A 13,329-nucleotide genomic window follows, 5' to 3' on the forward strand; every position below is an offset into this window, starting at 1 on the left:
GCCAGACAAAGGCCCAAGCTGCACGATGCGAGAGGGTCACTTTTCCAACTCTGATTCTTGCCATTCAATTTACGTCCATCAAAATCAACACACCCCATTCAACCATCCACCATATCTACTACCACGCAATACCCGAACCTTTTCCAGCTCTACCAAGAGACCAAAATTATTTAGAGCGCGTCCAAGTTCTTTTTTTCTAGTGACGCCCTTTAAACTACCTTTGCTGTACAGTACCAAGTTCTATTCATAAACAACCAACCGAAGTGTGAGCAACCTTTTGCCCACCTATTACCCACGTCTACCCACGTCTATCAACCTCTATCACCTCCTCTCACCAATTAACCGACAACGACACCCTTAACCTAGGACAGTTCAACTTGTACCTAGGCTCATGATATCCATGCACCGAGCGTCCGTGAGCCTGCGCCTGCCCTTACTTCCCTCATTCGACTCGAACCCGCGAAGTGCACACTCACTGCTGCCCTTGACAGGCATCATTTCGTGATTCGTGATTTCGTGGTGTTACGAGGGGCTCCAGGGAATTTCGATTCGCATTACTTCACACCTCTTCTTCCCTCCTCCTTATCCCCTCCCGACCAAGAGATCACCACCCTCATGGTCCCCCCACCGCCATCTCACTCGCGATCCGGAACTTTTTCACCTGCTCCTGCCCAAAGTTTGCAGACAGGGCTTACCCATTCTCCCCATCCGTCACAGACAGGCCCACTGAGTGCTGGCGCAAGTCCCAGTACCAGCAGTCCGACCACGGGGACCAGTTCTCTTACAAAAATTGTCGTTGCCCAAGTTTATCTTCTTCTGAGCACAATCAAGGAGGACAAGGACCGCGCAAAGTGGGAACTACAGGTGGATCAACTAAAAAAGGTACGTCTATGATGCGATTTTTTACTTACCTAGGTACCTTGTTAGAACCTCATATTGATGAATATCTTACTCTTCTAGCTCCTCGATGATCACGGAATGGAGGTGTTTTCTAAATATTTCACCCGGTTGGTAGCCGGCAATGCTCCCCAGATCTTTCCGGGTATCAACCGATCCGTTGCCAACCCTGGCAACTACTCGCTTCTAGTCGGAGAGATGTCCAAGATCTCCCACGACCTTGACCAAGCCTCCAAAATATCCGAGTCGATCGAAACTGCCAACGAAGATATCTTCCGCGATTTTGACCTGTCTACATTTATGGAGCACTTTAAACTCGATGCCTTGGAGAAGACCATTCTGGCGCTGGCGTTCAAGTTCGGGTCCCGTCAGGATCTAAAGACTAAGGGTAGGTCATTGTTGGTATCCTCTTCGGATGCTAGCATCAGTAGGCTAACCGTGTCCATTGCTAAAGCTGATGCGATACTATCGACGAACTTTCCCACCTTCGTAAACATAATCTCTCGCGCAGATTATAGCGACCATTCCGACCTCACCCCCTCCTTCATTGCCGCTATCGTCGATCGATATATCCAGGGCCACCCGCCCAACTTTAACTCGGCCGCTAAACATGAGTTGAGTCATAAAGTTCAGTCGCGTTGGTTACAGGTAGATCAAGCACCTCCGATGGAGGTCCTAGCTGCTCTAGATCTTATCAGAGTACTAGGCGAGAAGCCGCCCAACGCACTAGCTCTTTATATACAACGGACTGGCACGGACTTTACTCGTGATGAGGAGACCTGTGCGGCTTATCTTCAGTCTCGACCGAATAACATTCAGTTGACCGAGGAGCAAGTCTCTACGGCTTTAACTTACACAACCGTCAGCATCACATATCGTCATAATCCTTCCGTACTCGTTTCGACCCTTCGCCATATTCTTCCTCCTAGTTTCCGTTGGCAAGACGTTGTCACATATTTCGACCAGCGTGACGTACGTGTATCGTCTGCGCAGTTCTTACGAGTATATGAGGCACTTCTACCCATCGCACAAGCCCAAGAGGACCCGTCATCTCCTTTCGGCATCCAAAGTCTGTGGGGAGGCTCTCATTGGGAGAATCCGGAAACCCAGCTATCTTTCATCTGCGCATTCGCGTCTTTGAGCCCGGATCAACTAGACGCCAGTACCATTCCCGGCCTTCATCCGACATTCACTCTCGAAGATTATGCAAATTCGCCACCCGAGGTCCGCGAACGAGCAGCAGTAGCCGTAAAACACCCTCTTGTTTCGAGTCTAGCCCTGTCAGCAATATTCCAGGTCGCCCTTCATTCTCTACACGCATCGCAAAGTACAGAAGCAAAACGACTGTTCCAAGAGGTGGTTGTCCCAAATCTCGATATCTTCATCGTCTCTGCTTTTGGGGTTCCGAAGCCGTGGCCGTCGATGGCGGTAGAAACCCTCGCATCTCTGTTCGATAACTTCCTACACCGACGTTCTGGGTATCATGACTTCGTTTTGGACAGCCTCTGGAGAAAGGACAGGGACTGGGTTACCCAAAGACTTGTCGATGCTCATGCGATGAAGCCAATGGATCTTACGCTGATCTTCGAGCATGTCATTAAGCATGGCTGGCTAGACGAGTTAGTGTATTTGCCAAATGGATTTGGATACGACCTTGCGGCGCTCGCGCATGCTGAAGCCCAGCTAGATCTCGCTCAGTGGGCCCACAACAACGCTGAGCGAAGCCCTGCCATCTCCCAATCTCTACTGCAGTTCTTGATGATCAAGGCAAACTTGGAGTTGGCGTCTCAGAAACCCGGAGAGGGGCAGTTAGTAGCGAAGACTACCACGCCTCTCCATGTCAAGACGGTGCTTGCCATGCTTCAAATTCTCGAGGACTTCCTACCGCGAAACCCTTTGCCAGAGTTGATCATAGTTCAGCGTGTGTGCATTACAGCTTACCCCCGACTTATCAACTACGGGGAAGGCTATGATGACATCATTGACGCTAACGGACGGGAAGGCAACGGGCTTCCGTCTGCTGCAATCGCCAAGATGGAGGAACATTATAAGAAAATGTATGGCGAAGAGTCGGAGGTTAAGTATGTCGTCCAAAAACTTGAAGAATACAAGCAATCGCGAGATCCTTTGGAGCAGGATATTTTCGCGTGCATGATCCACGGCCTCTTTGACGAATATTCCCACTTCATCGACTATCCCCTCGAAGCCCTCGCTACTACCGCGGTTTTGTTTGGTGGTATCATTTCCCACAAGCTCATCTCTGAGTTACCTCTTAAGATCGGGCTTGGTATGATCCTGGAGGCAGTGAGAGATCACGGTATTGACGACTCCATGTACAAGTTCGGACTTCAAGCCTTGATCCAGATCACCTCGCGTTTCAGGGAGTGGCCCGGGCTCTGCAAGCAGCTCCTCCAGATTCCTGGCTTGCGCGGAACAGACGCGTACAGAAAAGCCGAAGAAGCTGTGCTAGAAGATGAGGAGGATCGTGCACGCAATCAGAACGGCACTACAACTCCTAATCATTTAGTACCCGAACCAGTCTTGAATGGAACAACCGATGGCCCCGAAGCGCACACCTCCCCCTTTACGTCAATTAATGTCGATCCGCTTCCTCAGGGGATTGGCTTCGAGGATCCAATCGTCGACATTCAAGACAGAGTTCAATTCGGACTTAACAATCTGACGGCTTCCTCGTTGCAAACGACCTATAAGGAAATACATGACGTCTTAGATGAGCGGCACCAGAAATGGTTTGCTAGTCACCTCGTTGAAGAGCGAGCAAAGATGCAGCCCAACTATCACCAAGTATATCTTGATCTGGTGAAACTTTTCCAGAACTCGGATCTATGGTCTGAAGTGCTCCGCCAAACCTATATCAGTGTTTCTCGCATGCTGAATTCAGAGAGCACGATGCAGAACTCTACTGACAGAACTCACCTCAAGTACTTAGGCGCCTGGCTGGGTTTACTGACGATTGCAAGGGACCAGCCGATCAAGCACAAGAACATTGCTTTCAAGCAATTGCTCATTGAAGCCCATGATACCAAGAGATTAGTTGTGGTTGTACCTTTTGTGTGTAAGGTGTTGATACAGGCCTCAAAGTCGACCATTTTCCGGCCTCCGAATCCATGGTTGATGGATATTATCCATCTCCTCATCGAACTGTATCATCACGCCGAACTAAAACTCAACCAGAAGTTCGAGATTGAAGTCCTCTGCAAAGATCTTAACCTGGATCATAAGAGCATCGAGCCATCCAGCGAGCTACAAGATCGCGTTCCGGTTGAGGAGGTGATCGATATGGCAGCACAAGATCCTCTGGAGCATTTCGAGAATTTGTCTCTCAACGGAATGGCTGGCGCCGTTCCAGCTGGCCTCACTCCACACCCTATTCCTGTCTCGATCCCGGATATCAGCACTCTTCTTTCGATCCCACCTACAAACGAGATGGTTGTTAACAGCGTTCGTCTTCATGAGATCGTACGTACCGCCGTTACGAAGGCGCTACAGGATATAATCCAGCCAGTAGTCGATAGGTCCGTTACAATCGCTGCGATCAGTACCCAACAGATGATCCATAAAGACTTCGCTACCGAGCCCGATGAGAACAAACTCCGGACGTCTGCGATCAACATGGTCAAGGCAACTGCGGGCAGTCTCGCCCAAGTTACTTCCAAGGAGCCTCTTAGGGCTAACATTACGAACTACATGCGAAATGCCGCTACCGAACTCCCGCACTCGCTTCCTGAGGGCACAATTATTATGTGTGTCAACTCGAACCTTGAGCTTGCTTGTAGCGTCATCGAAAAGCAGGCTGAGGAGCGTGCTGTACCCGAAATTGAGGAGATGATCGAAGGCGAGATAGAAGCCAGGCGCCGTCACCGTGTGCAGCGACCCAATGAGCCCTACGTTGATCCTAGCCTTAGCCGATGGGCGATGACCATCCCAAATCCATACAAGCTCTCCCCGAGTATGGCTGGTTTGAATTCGGAGCAGATGGCGATCTACGAAGACTTTGCAAGACAGCCAAGAGGCGCCACCCAACCTGGGGCGGCTCACGCCTCGTCAGCATCGGACGCCACAAGGAACATTGCAAACGAGGTCCTTCAAGATTCGTATAGCTCTATACCAAGCCTCGCTACGCCGGCTGAGACCCCGTCTCTACCCCATCTAAATACGCAATTGCCCTACTCCCACGTACACGCCGGGATGCCTAACGGACGCCCCTCGGCCCGTCCCGTCGATGGAAGAGGGCTAATGGAGAGGGTTGAAGGACTCTTGACCGAACTCAAGCGTACTGCCACAGCATCAGAGGAGGAACATTTCGCCGATCTGCCTAGGCTACACCCGGTTTTAGATATTATCGACATGTTCACTCAACTTATTATCAACACGTCGCAGAATTCGGACGAGTTTGCATTCTACGCAGCTGAGAAGATTTGCCAAGCCCTCTTTAGCGGAGTAGACAACACTCTCTTCCTTGATTGCCTCGTCCATGTTCTGGAACAATTGTTAAAGATTGCTGCTAGTTCTGGCACTGCATTGCACGACCGTGTTCAGATCAGCTTCTATCAACAGCCGCCGCAGCACATCCTCAATATTTCGCTGATAACCGCTCTCCTCCCGACAGATTTCCTCGATCTGCACAGTATTGACCAGATGACAGCCAAGATGCTGGTACAGAGAGAGGAAGTATACTTGGAGTTCTTTGATAAGCTTCTCGACTTGACGTTGTTCAACGACCGCCCCATGGCTCTTTTTGCAGATTTCGTGGGAAGCTTAGAGGCTACATGGGAGTGGATCAATGAAGACCCTAACCTCGAACTCGGTCAGCGGTTGAAATCGAAATTCCTTAGTTCTGGCTTGACAAAGCCACAGACTCAAGAGGCCCCGGACAGCACCGGACGATTAGACCAATTCGAGTATATCTTTGACGAGTGGATTCGACTGTACAATAATTACAATACTCCAGAAAAGGCGCAGACCGCATTCGTGAGACAGATCCGAAGTAGGGGCATCATCGCAAGCCGAGATGACTTCCTGATATTTGTGCGAAGAGCCATTGACTTGACAGTCAATTATTACGAACAGGTTTCGCACGCAGGAGGTACTAGCAGTGAAGCTTTTACCACTATAGATGCCCTCATAAAGATGGTCATAATATTCGCCAAGGAGAGTGCAGTGGAATGCGAGAATCGCAAGGATGGGCTCCTCGCTATTTTAGGAGCAGTTACGTCACTCATTGCTGTCGTTCTTAACCATCATCATGTAACGAGAGGCGAACACTTCAACCAGAGAGCGTTCTATCGTCTCTTCTCTATGCTTATTCATGGTGCCGAGGCCACCTTCGTAGAGAACCCACTTTACGAATCAGGTCGACAAGAGTTCCTACTGCGAGTGGCCGATACGTTCTTGCAACTCTCGCCAGAGCGATTCCCTGGCTTTTCTTTCGGATGGCTAAGCCTCATAGGACATCGTCGTTTTATGCCTGACTTGCTCCTCCTCGAGTCGAAGCGTGGCTGGGTATCATACACTAAACTTCTCAAGTCCCTCCTAGGACATGTATCATCGCATATGAAGGCGATCGACGTAACGGATGTCGTTAAGGAGTTCTACCGTGCAGTCGTTAAACTTCTAGTGGTCCTCGCACATGACTTCTCAGACTACATGTCGGCCAATGCCGCACAATTATGCTTGAGCATCTCGCCTCATTGCACTCAATTGAGGAACATCGTCCTTAATTGTGGCCCGCGAGCGGACGCAGCAGACTCGGCTCCACAGGATTCACAAGGGGATACTGGCGCGAGCTTGGCATACTTAAGAGAGGTGGGTATGCTAGATATCCTTGAGCAACTCGTTCAGGACCAACCGTCCGAAGATGCCATCGCTCATCTTACGCATGCTATTAACAAAAGCAATGCGAATGATACGACATATGGCAACGTGCCTCTCGGCGTTGATCAGAGACTCATCGACAGTATCGTGACATTCGTTGGTCTTCATGCCGTTTCGAAGACCCGTCAAGATAGACCACTCTTCGTTCCAGGTACTCCGGATGTCGTGACGTTGTCTTTATTGGTGCATGAGTTACAGCCTCAAGCCCGATACTTCCTCCTTGGCAGCATCATCGACCGCCTTCGCCATTACAGTCCCGCCACTGAATACTTCAGTTACATTATCTTCGACTTGTTCGGTCAGGACATGAACGACCCTGAGGAAGCTGATATCCGCCAGCAGATTGTTCGTGTCTTGCTAGAGCGAATTGCTGGATTCTGGCCACAGCCATGGGGCCTTATGATGGTCATCATCGAGCTGGTGACCAAGGAGAAGTACCACTTCTTCGACCAGCCATTTATCAAAGCAGACCGTGACGTAAGTAATACCCTACAAACATAGCACCTATCAATTCTCGAATCTTCCAGGCTAACTTACAACAGATCTCGGACCAATTTTTGGCAATTGCCAGGCAGCATCCTCAATAGATGCTTAGCTACTATTCTTCAATAGGAGAAGTTCTCTCGTCGTTGACGTAAAATAAATGAACGACAATAATCAGGGGTCTATTGGTTGATGGAGACTTAGTGTACCTATGTACTAGGTCAGCCTAAACGTTGGAATCACTTTAACGGGAATGGGGTTCTTGACGAATGATACCATAAAGGCGTAAAAAAACGTGGTAGATGGCCTTTTGATGAGTGGCATTTCATGGCGCATGGGGGTGAATTATGGGCTTTCACGACTTCTGCAGCATTGAGCTGATGATTCGCGACATGAGAACTACGAACAATGCGTCTAATCTCTGTTGCAACCCGACGGCTAGTGTATTAATATATAGTGAACATGACTGGCTGACATAGGTCTGCTTTATCGCAATAGTGCATTCCTATGGCTTATTTAGTGCTTCACGACGTGCAGTGTAGATATTATTGTGTCATGAGTAGGTAGGAACGTCGCAATTTGAATATGTCACCAGAAAAAAACAGTCGCGAACTTCAAATATCTAATAATAATAGTTACGAACCACAAAATTCTTAGTCGTCCTTTCCAACCTGACGCTAAGCCTCTTGGTCGTGTGGTTTGCGATACTATTTACATGACAAGCCGTCGCTAGGTACTAACTTCTCTTTAGCAGGTGAATACGGAAGGACCTGCATCTATTGTTAGCTGCTTTCCAGAAACGTTTAAAATATAACCAACATACCAGGGATCTTGTAAGGGTTGCTGGTTCCTGGTGGTTTGCTGTAGATGTCGATGAGTAGGCCGGGGTCGCTGGACTATAGATGTATTAGCCAACGGATAACAAGAAAATAAATCGACCGTCTAGTTTTAGACTAGAGGAGTCAAGAGCTGGATAATTACCTTGTAGATGCCGGGGATGCTGGTCGTGGTTGGTGTCTTTGTTGCCTTGCCGCCAGTTATGTTGATCTGGGCGCATTCCATCTGAAATAACGACTTCGTGTCAATGATGTTTTTGATCCAAGAGTTCTTCCCAACATATAACTCTCGTAAGATGTTTCAATATCACCGGGATGGAACTCACGTAGAGCTGCGCGCCGTTCACCGATCGGGCGCCGTGCAGGGCTATCATCTCGGCTCGGAGGAGGTACTGGCCATCTTCGATGCACTCGGGGATCTTGATCTGCTGGTTCCCGCCATTGTTGATGACGGTGTCGGTGCCCCATTTTCCGTTGCTGTAGCCCTCTTCCTGGATCTTGAACCACCCGTTTCCGACGCCGTTGTCTTTGGTTGCGTCCGAGACTTTCTTTAGGTACGCCATTACGGGTCCCTTGTGGCCTGGGTCCATGACGTCGTTGGCTCCGGCTGTTTGGATTCGGGGTTTGGGTTAGCGAATCCGTCGTGCGAAGGAGAAGGTTGTGTAGGTAGATCGCCTTACATTGCAGCGTGTGTCGCCAGATGGCGCCTACGGTCTCGCCTGCCTTTACGTCGATGATCTTGTCTGAGGGCATGGTCGGGTTCGGTGGGCCGTTGCAGGCCATGTTGTTGCCGTTGACGTTGCTTTGTGGCTATATCATGTCATATTAGTTACTTCATATCACTTCTTGGAAGCCGTATGTTGTCGTACGCACCCCATCGTATGAGGGAGTCCTGATAGCATGAGATACAGCTAGATTTGGCGTCAGTATCTTGCATTTTTATATAGCAGAGGTGAGCGAGAGGATTGTACTTACGGTAGGTCTGCGCACTCGTTTTGAGTTGGCAGAAAATGGTGTGGCCTGAGGCTACAGAAGCCAGGAGGGCAGTGGCACTGACGTTGGACAACTTCATGGTGTAGAACTAGGTACACGTCTACAGATAGAAGGTTTCCGGTGTTGAAGTATTTCGAGGAAGAGGTCCTAACTTCCGAATCCAGCGACTGCCAGCTTGACATATATACCATCAAGAGCTCTTCTTCCCAGGTCATCTTAGTTCCATCATTTGTGTATATCGCATAGTACGCACAGCTCAACTTCACCATTTCGAGAGCACTCGAGACCCATTTTACTCGTCTTTATCGAATGAGATCTTGACATAGGAGAAGCGAGAGCGGCGCAAAGGCTTCCGTGGCGGATTGGGGATCGATTGGTGCCCGTAAATAGTATATAGCCGCATACTATTAATATACTTTTCCACAACGCCAACGATAAATTTGGGCTTCCCCGGATTTATATATCTTCGGTTCAGGAGGAGGGAGGCATTTTCTCCGCAGCAATGCACCCCGGATATGCCAAGATGTCATTTCCTGGGGATTTCGTTCGTATGAGGGATATGAAACTCAGGTTGAGCTTGGATATCTTATTATCTACCTACAGCAAGGAGAATTTCTTAGTGAAGCTGGATGAAGCTCTAGTTAGATGATGGGAAAATAGAACGTATTAAATAGGGTTCGTGTTGAATTTCTACTTTATGAACAAGTATAGTTACTCCTTGATTAAGATAACATGTATAGTGCGTCTAACCTATGCGATTTCATACATTTTGAATGTCCTTTGATCCGAAAATAAAATATCATTAGATCGTCCTCCTTTCGTGAATAGGTACCTACCTAGATGTGAATAATGAACGCCTCAATATGACTTCAATACGCAGCGTTATCATGCTATTTTATTGGTGATCATGATGAGATACTGCAATGAATAACAAATCATCGTCACCCCTGATATAGAAAGGGTTTCCAAGAAGAAAAAAAAGCCTTGATAGAGCCGTCCGGAGCTATAGTAAAGGTAGATATCATGTGTAAGCACAGTCATGCCAACCCGGCCATGGGGTTCAATCGAGTAGGTAGCTAATTTTTCATAAATTAGGAGCTTGTTATGTTATACATGTTTCGTCTAGTGAGAATTATTCGATTGAAGCACTCCTCAGGGGACCATAACCTTAGGTAGTGTTAGCAGAGCAACTATTACTCTAGAGTTCCATGTAGTTTCCTATTTGTAGATGATCATGACCTCCGAAGTAGATATTCTCCCTTGAGCAAAAACTTTTAACGTGCGTTATGCATATAAACATTTGATGTTACAGAATATATCCACTTTAGCAGGGCTACTTAATGACACACAACATTACTTGCTACGATATTAGGCAGTGGACAGACGGGTTACTAAGGATAAAGCGTTGTGACTTCTCATAGATGGAAATGTATTACGTTACTTGTGAAAGTTTTTAACACTTCTAAGAGGTCTTCATGGGGTTGGCACACAAGACGAGAAACAATAGCTCGCCAGCTTATAGCCTACGTGGAATATCACATCATACATCGACGAGTATATGATAGGTCTTCAGAAGGATGGACCTAATGATTGGTCGTTAATAACGGGTGCCTGCATTCGGATACCTTTTCGGCAGGTACCTAGGTTCCAAGCTGAGGTGTTCGTGCGTAAACTAACCTGCTAACAGTTAATTCAGCATATAGGGCTGGACTCCGAGTATTCATATTCGAATATGACTTAAGGTTCGATGCGTCTTGTAGCTCGGATGTATCTAGTAATTCCGTTTTTAAACTACGAACCTATGCAGCTCCCCGAATACAATCCCAATCCTCTTGTCTTAAGGCTATTCTAGATGGAGGAGATATCTTGAGCACTCAGCTCTCAAGACCGACCCGCATAGGACAGCCAGCGAACATGTTGGTATCACGACGGGGTTAACTCTAATACAACAAATCGCAATATCTTAGGTAATTACTAGAAATCTTTGAGAATGTTTGGATTAATTTGTTTGGTTAGACTTTTATTCTCGCGTCCTACCTTTGCACATGCTATACTAGTCGTGATCCTACGTGTATGTTATCGGCCGTAGTACTACCCCCGTAGCTACCAATGAGTATCGACACATGTCACCAATCCAAACTATTCGTAATTGATCCATATAACCGGCAGCGAATTGAACCATGGTCCGTGTTGAATTGGATAACAATGGAAGAATCCAGAGTACCCCGCCACGGTGCTGCGGTGTCGTTTACTGAGCTAAGTAATTGGGATTGGAGATAAGTCAATGTGGTGCATTGTTATTCCAGCATCTCCATGATAAAAACGACTACTTGTCGGATTTGAAGTAGGATGAAATCCTTTGGTCATGTCCTTCCGATCCGGGTGGGGCGCGGGTAGTCGGCGTGTTGAGATACACTTCCGGGTCCGGTCGGGATGAAAAATCTCTTTCTTTAGGGGATTGCAGATGAGGCTTGAGGGCTTGAGTCGGGATTCAAATGATTAAAGTATCTATGAGCGCGAGGCTTGAGCTGATATGTAGAACCTCCAGGGCTGCATCTAGCTATCTAATAAGTGCTGTATGATAGGTAGAAGACTGACTAGTACCTTCCTGGATCAACGCCCCGGCCGTCCGGTCGACCCGGGAGTGTGGATACGGCAGTGGGTGCTGTTGCGCGGCAATTGATTTATGTAATTGGTTATTGCTGCCGTATGAGCTCCTACCTGATCTAAGTGGGCTTTCCTAAGTGGTCCTTTTGATCCAAGACAGTCTCAGGACGGCCTAGACCTACTATGTACTTGGGTACTTATAATAGTACCGGTCGGGATCCATCTCAGCTCAATCGCCCCACTTGCTAAAACAGTGGCAGAGTGGCACGAGCTTTTGAGATCCCGTTCGCTTGCACGATTTCCGAATGAGGGAGATCAACCGTCATCTGGTTGGTTGGCTGGTCGACTGAGTGGAAATGCCTTGACGTGTGTCGAATTAAATAATGTAAAAGAAAATGTAAGGTGGTCAGACGAGCAACTCACAGACCATAATACTCCGTAGGCTGCCAGGTAAGTGAGAAGGTAGGCAGGGAGGTATTACACATTCATTATACGAAATACCTAATAAGCAACACTTTCACCTATTTGCCTTACTGAGCAACGAGTCAAGATGGATGGCGATAAGTTTCGGTGACTTTAGGCAGATGCGAGTCAGGCTCTCACTTTTAATACGCCGCGGGCTGCGTGGTCGAGTCTTGACGCTGAGGGCAGGTAGGGATGGTTGGGGTATGACGATTTGAATCTGAGTCGACTTGGGAGCCTTGAAAGGAGCTTTGGTCACCTTGATCAAGGCTTGCTTTTTGAAAAGTCCTGGGTTGGCTTCCAGGGTTGTAGAGGGGCTGAGGGGAACCTTGCAAAGAAAAAGAGAGAGAGGGAATTAGAGGGGCTGGCAGGTAATTCTTATTTTAATTAGGGTTCCGAAAGTCAGGAGGAGATTCGTTGACAAAAGCCGCACTTTGGCAATCATGACTCTGTGATGAGCATAGGATTGACAAGTACGATGTGCTACATAGCAAGAAACGATCCAATCATGTGTCGCGTATTTGGGGAAGTTTCTCGCGTGAGGGAAACCGTACTTGTCCTTCTTCTTACATAGATATTACCTCTTAACGTCATGCAAAGCTCCGCAAGTTTCAGATTGGTCTAGTCTCATCCACAAGAAATGGTACTTCGTTTTTTAGGTGCAGTCGTAGCGTCCCGTAGCGTTGTAGTGTACATATCACACGTACCGAGGGGCTTGGACCACATTTAGTACGGGAATCTTCCGGTTTTCATCCACTTTAGGAATCTAGAGAATCCATAATTGGCCATGATTGGTACAACAGCGTTAAAACCTGGATACCTGGGGTTGCTGGGTTCGCTGGGTTCGTCAGCCATGCATGTAAGCCAACCCGCCCTCTGACTGCGCACAATAAAATAATTTGTGCCATTCGCGGCACTTGGTTAGTCGCTGTGGATAGGGGGGATTGGAGAAAAGTGAACCTCTATCACGTTCAGATCTTGGATTGGTAAATTAAACAAGAGAGGTATGGAGAGGTGGAACATATACGTAAGACTTCTTGTTACATAGTAAATATCGGCGACAATGAAGTAGCCATACAATATATTGGGTATCGACGAGTGTGTCGGTCAAAGTAGAGTCCAAAGTCCAATTGAGTCTAAAACCCATAACTGCATG

General features: G+C 47.9%; 2 protein-coding genes across 2 annotated transcripts; one reads left to right on the forward strand and one right to left on the reverse strand.

The window, feature by feature from the left end:
• Positions 1-56: 56 nt before the first annotated feature.
• Positions 57-7,770, forward strand: GGS22DRAFT_155022 (Not1-domain-containing protein). The gene is made up of 4 exons (XM_047960129.1): positions 57-882; positions 961-1,285; positions 1,352-7,269; positions 7,335-7,770. Exons 1-4 carry the CDS (start codon positions 616-618, stop codon positions 7,377-7,379), a joined length of 6,555 nt encoding a protein of 2,184 aa, XP_047821903.1. The 5' UTR covers positions 57-615; the 3' UTR covers positions 7,380-7,770.
• Positions 7,771-8,022: 252 nt separating this feature from the next.
• On the reverse strand, positions 8,023-9,319 carry GGS22DRAFT_197935 (lytic polysaccharide monooxygenase; the record flags this gene model as incomplete). The annotated part of the gene is made up of 8 exons (XM_047966058.1): positions 8,023-8,045; positions 8,099-8,171; positions 8,257-8,337; positions 8,438-8,718; positions 8,792-8,921; positions 8,985-9,022; positions 9,087-9,192; positions 9,257-9,319. 8 exons carry the CDS (start codon positions 9,317-9,319, stop codon positions 8,023-8,025), a joined length of 795 nt encoding a protein of 264 aa, XP_047821904.1.
• Positions 9,320-13,329: the final 4,010 nt, after the last annotated feature.

The sequence above is a fragment of the Annulohypoxylon maeteangense genome (genome assembly GCF_022496945.1).
Source record: "Annulohypoxylon maeteangense strain CBS 123835 unplaced genomic scaffold GGS22scaffold_3, whole genome shotgun sequence".
Lineage (NCBI taxonomy): Eukaryota > Fungi > Ascomycota > Sordariomycetes > Xylariales > Hypoxylaceae > Annulohypoxylon > Annulohypoxylon maeteangense.

What these genes read in the sequence shown, in the direction of transcription:
- GGS22DRAFT_155022 (XM_047960129.1), top strand. Translation starts at nt 616, where the DNA reads ATGGTCCCCCCACCGCCATCTCACTCGCGATCCGGAACTTTTTCACCT. An exon ending in TCAGGATCTAAAGACTAAGG is followed by an intron (nt 1,286 to 1,351) that starts GTAGGTCATTGT and finishes CCATTGCTAAAG; the next exon opens with CTGATGCGATACTATCGACG. An exon ending in TTATCAAAGCAGACCGTGAC is followed by an intron (nt 7,270 to 7,334) that starts GTAAGTAATACC and finishes AACTTACAACAG; the next exon opens with ATCTCGGACCAATTTTTGGC.